Source organism: Solanum tuberosum, unplaced genomic scaffold (assembly GCF_000226075.1).
Source record: "Solanum tuberosum cultivar DM 1-3 516 R44 unplaced genomic scaffold, SolTub_3.0 scf00177, whole genome shotgun sequence".
In the NCBI taxonomy this organism is placed as follows: Eukaryota; Viridiplantae; Streptophyta; class Magnoliopsida; order Solanales; family Solanaceae; genus Solanum; species Solanum tuberosum.
In genome coordinates, this window is record NW_006239101.1 from 458487 (window position 1) to 469553 (window position 11067).

At 35.4% G+C, this 11067-nt stretch overlaps 1 protein-coding gene across 1 annotated transcript in view; it reads left to right on the forward strand.

Moving 5' to 3' along the window:
* The window catches only part of LOC102602289 (putative ATP-dependent RNA helicase DHX33), a 10333-nt gene extending 3672 nt beyond the window's left edge, over positions 1-6661 (forward strand). Inside the window, exons 6-12 of the mRNA XM_006354297.2 lie at positions 73-276; positions 1345-1505; positions 2272-2457; positions 3105-3333; positions 5442-5641; positions 5924-6058; positions 6176-6661. Coding sequence (XP_006354359.1) covers positions 73-276; positions 1345-1505; positions 2272-2457; positions 3105-3333; positions 5442-5641; positions 5924-6058; positions 6176-6359 — 1299 coding nt within the window. The 3' untranslated portion in view covers positions 6360-6661. The remainder of the gene's footprint in view (positions 1-72; positions 277-1344; positions 1506-2271; positions 2458-3104; positions 3334-5441; positions 5642-5923; positions 6059-6175) is intronic.
* Positions 6662-11067: the final 4406 nt, after the last annotated feature.

Consider the following 11067-nt stretch of genomic DNA (forward strand, 5'->3'; position numbering starts at 1 on the left):
GCATAAAATTGTTGGTAGACTAAAAGGGTACTAACATATTTTCTGTTCATTCCTCCCAACTTGTTTTGCTAGATACATCTAGAGGAGGGACCTGGTGATGTGCTTGTATTCCTTACTGGTCAAGAGGAGATTGAATCTGTTGAGAGGCTTATCCATGAACGTCTCCGACAATTACCCGAATGCAGTAGAAAGCTCTTAACTTTTCCCATATTCTCATCACTTCCCTCTGAGAAGCAAATGAGGGTTTTCATGCCTTCACCAGCTGGACATCGTAAGGTTGATTTGTTTCTTTGGATAGCTTATTTTTTGAACTTTTGAGATGGATGTACTTACCTTTTGTCTATATCTGGGGTTGCATTTAGATCTGTGTGTAAAACACGACTTACATGAACTCCATTGAATTGTTTATAGGATAATATAATAATTGTGTGTGATATCCTCTGTTGGAAAAAAAAGTTACTCTAAACTTTGAAATCATCTTGCATCATCTGTCTGGAAAAAACAAAGCTGAGTTGCAGTGTTCTTCAAAGGAATAAGCCACTTGCCAAAATATTGTGACTACTGAATTGAAATGATTCTTGAAAACTAGGTTCATCACTCCATTCCATGAAGGAAAGCAAGTTCCATTCCTACCACTTCATGAAACTTTATAGCTTTAATTGATATTCCGCCAGTTGTTTTTTGAATTCCTTCTATTACTTTTGCATAACGTAGTACATATGATATGAGTATCATTGTCCTAGAAACATTTGCGTTGCACGTAGATGCCATGGTTTGGCTTGTACGGTTTTGTCGAATGGGTGTCACTTTGGTGTGTGGGTATTTCGTGTGGATTCTCCACATACACCACAACAAACTGCAAGTACCCTTCTGAGGTGCCGGATCCTTGCACTTGTATGTTAGTTGGGGATAAACGTAAGGGTCAATTTTTTTTTCTCCAGGGTAGGTGCGTATGGGTGGTTAGTTGTTAGTATTTTCAATGTTTTCTTTCTTTGGTTGAGCTTATACCGGTGCATTCCTTTGTGTACTAATTTTATAAACTTCTACCTACACAATAAAAATATATGAAATTGATACCTGACTTAAAGAAGCATTCATTTGGTTATCTCCTCAAGGGAAATAAAGTTTGGTTATATGCTGGCTTGTAGCCTTGTATTTGTTACAATATGGGCTTAGCGTGTGAATGTGCATTTTCATTATTTGGCTATGTTTATAATAATGCTAACAAGTTCTTTATCTAGTTTCACTGGTATGCTTGACATGAAGCTTTCAAGGCTTAATACTTGGTAATTGCTCTGAGTTGGCAAGTTATGCCCACTAAAAATTCTTTCATTTCATATTTAGGTGATACTAGCAACAAATATTGCTGAGACATCGGTGACAATACCTGGAATCAGGTACGTTGTGGATCCTGGACTGGTGAAAGCCCGAACATATGATCCTAAGATGGGAGTTGATTCATTGATCATTGTCACAACATCTAAAGCTCAAGCTCTGCAAAGGAGGTAGGGTGACTCCAGATGCATTTAAGTCTCAATACACATTGACTAAATCAACTCCTTTCCTCTACTAACTTTATTCAGAAGCATCTTTTGTCCAGCTTTTACAAATTATGGTGGTTTGAACCATAATTTCCTTCTTACTTTGCATTGTTCAAGGAAGTGCATATACCAATAAGGCCTCACATGCTTGTCATAATCATATTTGACATGTGGGATAGGCTAAGGATATGTACTGGGATGTACTTATGCTTCGAAGTTCTTGTTTTATCTTGGATCTGTATCTGCCACTTAGGTACAAAATACTTCAAAGGTTCAACATAATATTGATGAGATCAACATAGGAAATAGGAGGACTGTAATTGTAAGCATAATATCTTTTCGAAGCAGAGGAATTGTAGAGGAGGATTCTTTTTCTGGTAACAGATAGAAGCTTAAAATTTGAAAATTGCAATAAATAAGAATAGTGTATTCATTCCATCTACCTAATATTTGGCGGGCAGAGTTATCCGGTACTTGTATTGGTGGGAAGTAGGAGGTACTGGTAGGATAGTTTAGTTGCGTGCAATAAAAAAAGAGACAAGGTTAAACCTAAAAAGTCCTGGGCGCGGCCTCTGAAGTAAAATCCATGGGAGGATGGTGATCGAGAAGTTGAACCAATGCAGTAGGATTTATATATACAGGAGGGAAATGGATAACTGACATTTACTCTATTTTGGTTATATTATCTGTTAAATATCAGATCAAGGGCTAATTTCTTGAATTTTTATAGTGGACGTGCAGGACGTGATGGACCTGGGAAATGCTATCGTTTGTATCAAGAAAGTTTCTTTGAGAAACTTACAGATTCTACATTACCCGAGATTAAGAGATGTGACCTCTCGAATGTTGTATTGCAGCTCAAGGCTCTAGGCATTGATGATGTCATCAACTTTGACTTCATTGAAAAACCAGACAGGTGATTACCCAAATGAGAGAGACAAGTCTTTCAGTGCATTTTGCAAATATATTTCGCTATCAGCATATATGATGCCTTGTCTTTGAATTCTTAATCCCCCAATATTTTGTCCTATTTGCATGACTCAAGTTTGTGTCGCACGTGTTTGACCATTAATTGGCATCTATCTCTAGCATGGTGGTACTGTATCATTTCACTGCACATGTTTTACTTAATTTTGCCATATTTTATGTATAAAATCCATTTCATGTTTTGTTAAATTAATGAAGCACAAGGGAGAGCATCCATCCTATATTTACTTAATCTGTATAACTGGAAACCTGCATTTTCCTTGTGAAACCGAATCATCATCAGACCTATGAAATCTACTTATTTGTTGGCAAATCCTTGCTTCTTCTTGTAGAGCTATCTTATGAAATATCCCTCCACTAAGTGATCCAACTGTTCATAAGAAGAGAAAAAACTAGTAATATACTCAACAGCAGCTTAACGTTTGTGCTGCCCTTTACTTTATGGAGCAGAACGTTGCACCTCCTACATGCGTTATCACATTACTGATGATGCAGTCATTTTCAGAATTTGGATATTGTCGTGCAATTATTGTTTTCATCCTTGACTATAATTCCTTCCTCGATTCTCTTTAACAGGACCGCTGTAGTAAACTCATTGTGGTCTCTTTACTTGTTGGGTGCTGTAACAGAAGATAATAAACTTTCGGATGTTGGACGTCAAATGGCCAGGCTACCCCTTGATCCAGTCTATTCTAAGGCTCTCATTGTTGCTAGCCAATTTGGCTGCTTGAAAGAAATGCTGATCTGTGTTGCAATGCTTTCAGTGGAATCTATTTTCTATGCACCACGTGAAAAGTTGGAAGAGGTAGTCCTTTGCGCTGCTAGTTGTTACCTCCCCCCCAATTTTTCCTTTCTGTCTGTGTTGTTTCCTTAAAATTTCTATTTGATGAAAAAGATTTGCTTGTTAGTAGGTAAGTATAATTTTTTTTTGCGAACTTGTGTGCAAGAGGTCTACATTAAAACAACAGCTCAAGGAGTTCCTATCTACAAAGGTCATCCAATCATCGCTGGAATATCTTGTGTGCTCAAGATATAGTTAAAGATAACATGTTTATAGGATTGTAGCAAATTTCTTTCTTTCTATAAGTCCAACGAGTGTCAAATTGTTTTATCTGATGCATCCAGCTGTGGAGATAGCATCATATGCTGAACCTTCCATTTTTAATTTAAAAAACATACTTTTTTTTTTTTTTTTGTATTAACCGAGAAATCCGTCTGTCACCCGCCCTTTGGACCAATCACAGCCTTCTAAACTCGGTGGATAATGGGCCCGCCCTCTACCCTTCTCCACTTAAATACCGGGCTTCGCTTTGCATGGTCTGGGGCTTGAACCTGCGACTTAAAAAACATACTTTTTTTTTTTTTTTTGATAACCGAGAAATCCGTCTGTCACCCGCCCTTTGGACCAATCACAGCCTTCTAAACTCGGTGGATAATGGGCCCGCCCCTCTACCCTTCTCCACTTAAATACCGGGCTTCGCTTTGCATGGTGTGGGGCTTGAACCTGCGACTTAAAAAACATACTTTTTTTTTTTTTTTTGATAACCGAGAAATCCGTCTGTCACCCGCCCTTTGGACCAATCACAGCCTTCTAAACTCGGTGGATAATGGGCCCGCCCTCTACCCTTCTCCACTTAAATACCGGGCTTCGCTTTGCATGGTCTGGGGCTTGAACCTGCGACTTAAAAAACATACTTTTTTTTTTTTTTTTGTATTAACCGAGAAATCCGTCTGTCACCCGCCCTTTGGACCAATCACAGCCTTCTAAACTCGGTGGATAATGGGCCCGCCCCTCTACCCTTCTCCACTTAAATACCGGGCTTCGCTTTGCATGGTGTGGGGCTTGAACCTGCGACTTAAAAAACATACTTTTACTGGACACCATCCGCCTTTGTCATCCTTATTAAAAAAAAGATACTTTTGCTGGAAGTTAACTTTAGCCTCGTTGCTCTGGTGAGAATTGCCTTGTTCTCCCTCTTAAGCAGTCTTATGTAGTATAACAAACTTTTGTATTGTTGTCCCTCCGCAAGCAATTACCCTGCTTCCTTAGTCAATATTGTCATGATAAATTAAGTACTAAATTCCTCCAGCTCTCTATCTACCGATCATGAGAAAGCTTCTAAGACTAATATTCCACAATATCCTACTATCGTCCATCCCACCATGATGAAAAAGCTTACAGATAATCATTACGGAGAAAGTTAGGAGATCTTTGGCGAACCACTAAACGGGACTGGATTTAAAAGCTTTGCAGTTTGTCTGATGATACGTAAGCTGTCTTGGTTAGGATCTTCTATGCCTGTCAGTTTCCTGGCCCTTGAAAGTCATGCATTATAATATTGTCTGGTATGAGATTAGGAGGTGCATTACTTATTTAAAGAGATATAGATCAGTTTCATGCTCCAATATTCAAATATAGATTTTGTCAGTTAAAGACTTGCAATAAGTCTGTCTAGTTGATAAATTGGGTGTAGAGCTTAAAGCTCAATCCTTTTTTGAATTCGTGCGAGACATTACCCTTTGAAGATTTGACTCTTATAATGTTGATTTCGGCGATTAATCTACAAAATTTACCTTCAATACTTAGAATTTCTAACCATTGGAGCAGATAAAATATTGTTCATGTCATTTTAACTGTTCTAGTTTCGTTTTTCTTTATATTTCTAAATCTGTCTGTTAAGTTCAAGTTAATCGGGTGCCGTGAAATGGTGAATGGACTGTAGAAGAATTTTGTATGCAGTTTTAGCAACTGTTGTCGTCAAGTAGTATTTTGTTCCCGTGTCATTGACTTTTCTTTTTTCCTGTGTTATCTTTCAACTTAGCAGTCACCTTGACTTTGTTGATGTGTTATACTAATTTTGGCATCTAATATAATTAGAAAACAGTCTGAATAATTTTACCTGTGTTTGCCAGTCACGAAACGCATTGAAAAGCTTTGCTAGTCCAGAGGGGGATCATCTGACATTGCTTAATGTATACCGCGCTGCTGATGAGTTCTTTCAAAAGAGCAAGATGGTACACAGTGAAGAAAAAGCTGAAAAGAATCTTAGAAAATGGTGCAAGGATAATTATATTAACAGTCGCTCTCTAAAACATGCTCGTGATATCCACAGGTAGGCATTATGTACTTCAACTTCAAGGAAAAATTATTGAAGATCTGTTCTTCTTTATGATTATTTCCACCTCCACAGTTCTCTTTAGAGAAAATGATAAAACACACACATTCACGTTTTTGTGAGTTTCCTTACCTGAACTATCAGGTGTTCACTTTTACTACTGAACTATCACCAACTATTTATCAAAACACACCTGAACTATCAGTTGTTCCCTTTTCTTACCGTTCAGTTTTTGACCATTAACGTGTTACATTCTTAAGCTTTCTACCTATGTTGCAGTCAAATTGTGAGAAATGTTGAACAAATGGGTCTTCGCGTCACTTCTTGTGAAGATGATACGCTTCTCCTCCGCAGATGCCTTGCTGCCTCGTTCTTTCTTAAAGCAGCTATGAAGCAGCCTGATGGTGCATACAGGTTAAGATTAGTGGTTTTATTAGTCCAGCATCAATTAGTGTTATCTGTTTGGATTTCTATGACATATCATCTATTCGTTCTCGTATCTGACATTCATTTTAACTATCTACTGGGCAGGGTGACGTTAAGTGGTTTGATTGTGCAAATACACCCGTCTTCTGTCCTGTTCCGAGCCAAGCCAGAGTGTATAGTTTTCAATGAACTGGTTCATACTAACCATAGCTATGTCCGTAATGTCTCTAGAATCGATTACTTGTGGCTCGTTGAGCTGGCACCTCACTTGTATGCCGTGCAAGACTAAATGTGTTTCACTTGCCATATTTATTATTAGTATCATTTATATTGGTGAGAGATCCCCTCCTGTAATTCCACAAGTGAGGTTTCGAGAGGGTGGGATGCACGTAGACCTTTTACCCCTTACCTTTGTGTGTGGAGGGTAAAGAGGTTGTTTCTGACCCTCGGCTCAAAAGGAATGTCATCGATTTTACTTTTTGTGGTTTTAACAATTTCTCAGTTCCAACAGCCTTGATGAGATCCTGATTAGTTTTAGACATTTGTATGTTGTGAAATCGTCTTTGTAGTAAATTTCTTTTGTTGCTTCTATCACCTCTGTTAAAACAAGTTAAAATATATTGATGGCGTAAATAATTTTAAAATTGTTGGCGTGAAAAATTTAAATCTTTGACTAATATGTTTGTTTATATTATAATTTTTGTATCTTTCAAGAATTGCAATTCATTATTGAATTTTAAACTTTGATGTCATATGAAAAAAAAATTGTACTTTCAATCGAGATGGCAATGGGGCGGATTGAAGCTTAACTCGCAAAATTTTAAATCCGCCTGCCATGCATAACAATTTTTTTTTCATTTTCAACCACCTTGCTCCACATGAACCTGTCCTGTATAATTGTTTTAATATTATTTTTTTCTAGTTAAGCTTGATAGTAAAAATAAATTCATTTTTTCATTAAGTTGTATTAATTTAATAGGATAGTGACTTAAAATTTTATTTTTTGGAGGTCAATGGGAAACAAGTAAGAAATTGAATTATTTTTTATTGAACTATTTTCATTTACTATCTTGAATATTTTAGTAGCTTTAAAGAAATTATCTTAATAAATAATGCTCTATCACACTTATAACATGTAAAAAATTAAAATTAAGTTTAAATCCACATAAAATCACATATATCCCGCTCCGCATTAATTTTAAAAATCCCACTTCAACCCGCCCACACAACCTTAAATCCACCTACATAACCTTAAATCCGCTTCACCCCGTATCCGCCCTGCCACACCCCATTATCATCCCCAACTTTCAAGCAATTTTGACTTCAATTCAAAAAAGTTTGCTCCATTTGAATGTCAGGATTTATGCATCAGCAAACTGTAAATATAAAGTATCCAAACATATAAATTCACTATTTTTTGTGATGATTTACTCTCTTATAAAAACTCACCGCAATCATTGGGATACTTAGAAATGTTTATTCCCTATTTATGTTTATTTTGTTTCATGTGTTTAGTAAACATTTTTCTACTATATAATTTAAGACAATCTTTTAGATTAGTCAAAGAAAATAACTTATATACACCTAAGACATCATCTAAATTTACTAAAAACAAATTCCTTCAATAATTTTCTGAAAGAAGTTTTTTCACTTCAATTGCATTTATATACAGTATTGCAGATACTGCAGATATTGCATTTTGTACAAATTAGTTTATGTTCTCAATTAAAGACCATAATACACCATCTTAAGTGTTGATCCCCTAAGACGGTCTATATTGTACATTAGTTTAATGCTATTACTTTTAAGACTTGTTTTAACAGAAAGAAAGAAAAATACAAATATATCCATTAATGGAGAAAAATAGTGAAATGAATCTCCCACAATTCTCTATTTTTCTACCTAAATTCTCACTTTGTTAGTAATGGATAATATAGATACTTTTTGCAACTCTTATTGTTTTTAGCACACTCATTGTTCAAATTACGAGACCATAACTAACTGGTAATATTATTGCTAATATATACTCCCTCCGTCCACAATTATTTGGCAGGTATACTAAAAATAGATGTCCAAGATTAATTGTCAATTTAAACAATCAAGAAACAATTAATCATCTTTTCCAATTCTGCCCTTAATGATAGTGTAGTTCAATTGAAAAGTTATGTAGACTTTTGGTATTCTTGGTATAATAGGGTTATATTAGTCAAATTACACCTTCTATTAAATTTTCCTTGAGGGGTGTGCATGACCTTACCCTGACAAACAATTGTGGACAGAGGGAGTATTTATATTGGTAAGGATTGATTCAAGTTAATAAAATGTTGGCCATTTGTTTGCAATAGAATATGTTAGATGATGTTATATAAAATTTTATTTACTAATATGAAGATGTTAATAATTTAATTTAAAATTTTATCTAAATTTAACCTAAAATAAAATCATCAAATTCATTATTAATTACTTAAAAAATTCTCTTGTTCTAAATATATATAAAAAATTCCCTTTACAAACTTTGGGCATGTTTTCTATGAAAGAACAAGCTTCAATGTAAATGGTGGAAGGAAGATCATGTTCTAGAAAGATGATTCGTTAGGAAGTGACAGTCTTAAACAACTTTTTCTAGATATTTATCTACTAAATCAACAACAGAAGTCTACTCTACAAGAAGTATGGATTCTTCAAGGGTGATGGAAACCAGTGACGGATTCAAAAAATTTATTCAGAGGGTTCGAAAAATAAAAATATAAATGTGTGAATAAGCCAACAAAATACAATTTCAAGGAAGTACTAGTATATAGTTTATAAGCACAAAAAGTTAGTTTTGTTAGCAGAGAACTTTTAGCACGTTTGGATTTTTTTGGGTTTAAATCTACTTTTTTTTAAAAAAAAACTTGAAAGATTGGTCCTGAAACTAAATGAAGAGAAGGTATTCGAACCTTGGACGTAAGGGTCAATCTAAAATGAGATTTGCCACTACACTACAACTTACTTCTTATTCATAAAAGGGTTCAAAATTATTATATCTACATAAATTCAGAAAATTTATCTTATATATACAGTGTTATTTTTTGTCAAGGGGGTTCGGGTAAACCCCTACAGACCACGTGGTCCGCCCTTAATAGTGATACTCTCAGATGGAATGCCATAACAAAGGTTTTTCATAGTCAGCTCTGCTTATAAGAGTTTGAATCAGATGAGATCTCAAATCAGTTTCTTACCTTGGAAGCTTATATGGAAAGTGAAAATTCCGTATAAAGTGATAGTCTTCACTTAGCTGGTAGTGAAAAAGGGTGCTCTAACTCAAGAAAATCTCATGAAGTGGGACATACAAATGTGTCCAAGATGTTTTTTTTTTAGCAAAAGGCATAGACAATCAACCATCTGTTCTTACAGTGTAAAGTGGTTAGCCAACTATGAAAGCTGTTTATTAGTTTCAGAGGCATAAGGTGGACTATGCCTAAAATAATAGCTGAAACAATGAGGGGAGTGGTAGCACAGACAAAAACAGATGGAGAATTGTCATATTGTGGACCATTTGGAATGAGAGAAATTCAAGATGTTTTGAAAGTATCAGTAGTCCTTTGCATATGATTAAAATGAACTGCATTATCACTTTTTGTTATTTGTGTAGTTCAGAGTATATAGATGATCATGTAGTAATTGCAGATATCTTATGATCTTTGTAAGATGAAATAGAACCTAGAGATAGGTTTTCTTTTTTGGGTTGCTGAGACTACTCAGTTATACGTAGCTCTGTGATGTAAATTCTTGAGATCCTAGCTTTAATGCTGAAGATTTATATACAAACTTGTTGCCTAGTAAAAAATAAAATAAAATAATGCTTGTGATTCTCCATTTAGTAAGACTAATTTTGCCTACTCTATAATCCCATTAAAAAGAAATACTCCTAATTAATATGATTTTTAAATTAGTTGAGGCAAATAGAAATTGCAAAAAGAAACAACCTTAAATTACAATCTACACACTATAGCATAACATTAAGTTTTTCTTTTGGTTGGATAGTGCAAAGAATACTCAAAGCAGCTCAATATCTCCAAGAGGTTGGATTAAATGAGGCATGTGTAAAAAACATGGAAAGCTACTCTATAGGCAAAATATATAAGCAGATGAGGGGCTCCATGGAGAAGGTAGAATGGAGGTCATTAGTATGGAAAAATGTTGGGGCTCCTAAATGGTTGTTCATAATGTATTTAGCAGTAAATGGAAGGCTTGCGACTAAAGATAGACTGGCTAAATGGGGTGTCATACAATCTCTTGAATGTCCTCTATGTCTGATGAAGAATGAAGACCTTGATCATCTGTTTTTTCAATGTCCCTACACTGCAGAAGTGTGGAGAAAAGTCTTAACTTGGCAAGGAATTAACAGAAGCACAATGCACTGGACAACTGAAGTCCAATGGGCAGGTAAATATATGAAAGGGAGAAGTAGCACAACACTTGTGTACAAACTAGCAATGGCTAGTTCCGTATATCATCTATGGCTAGAGCGTAACAGTAGAATATTCACACAGAAGAAGCAACAAACAAACACAATTGTTAGGTATATTATCCAGGAGGTGCATGGATGAGGCAATAGATATCCTAAATTAGCCAATAGACTACATGCTATGAATATATATCTGTAATAGGTAAAATGAGAATGTTGTTTGAAGATAGCAAGGATGGAGCTTATGTCCATGCCTACTAAGTTTTTTCCAATTTGTAATGTTCACTTGGTAAATAAAATCATTTAATACCCAAAAAAAAAAAGAGTTTTTCTTTTGGTTGTTTTGTAAATATTCTGTCCAGAACAGCTGGTGCACACCTCGATTAATTGCACGAGGTACCTACTATCTCCACTAGCACTTATATCGAATATCTATGTCCACCGAACCTTGGATAGATAAAGAGAAACTACCTAATATTTTTGTCTCTACACGAATTTGACCCCGAGACCTCACATTCTCAATCCAATTCAGACCGCTAGATCGCAC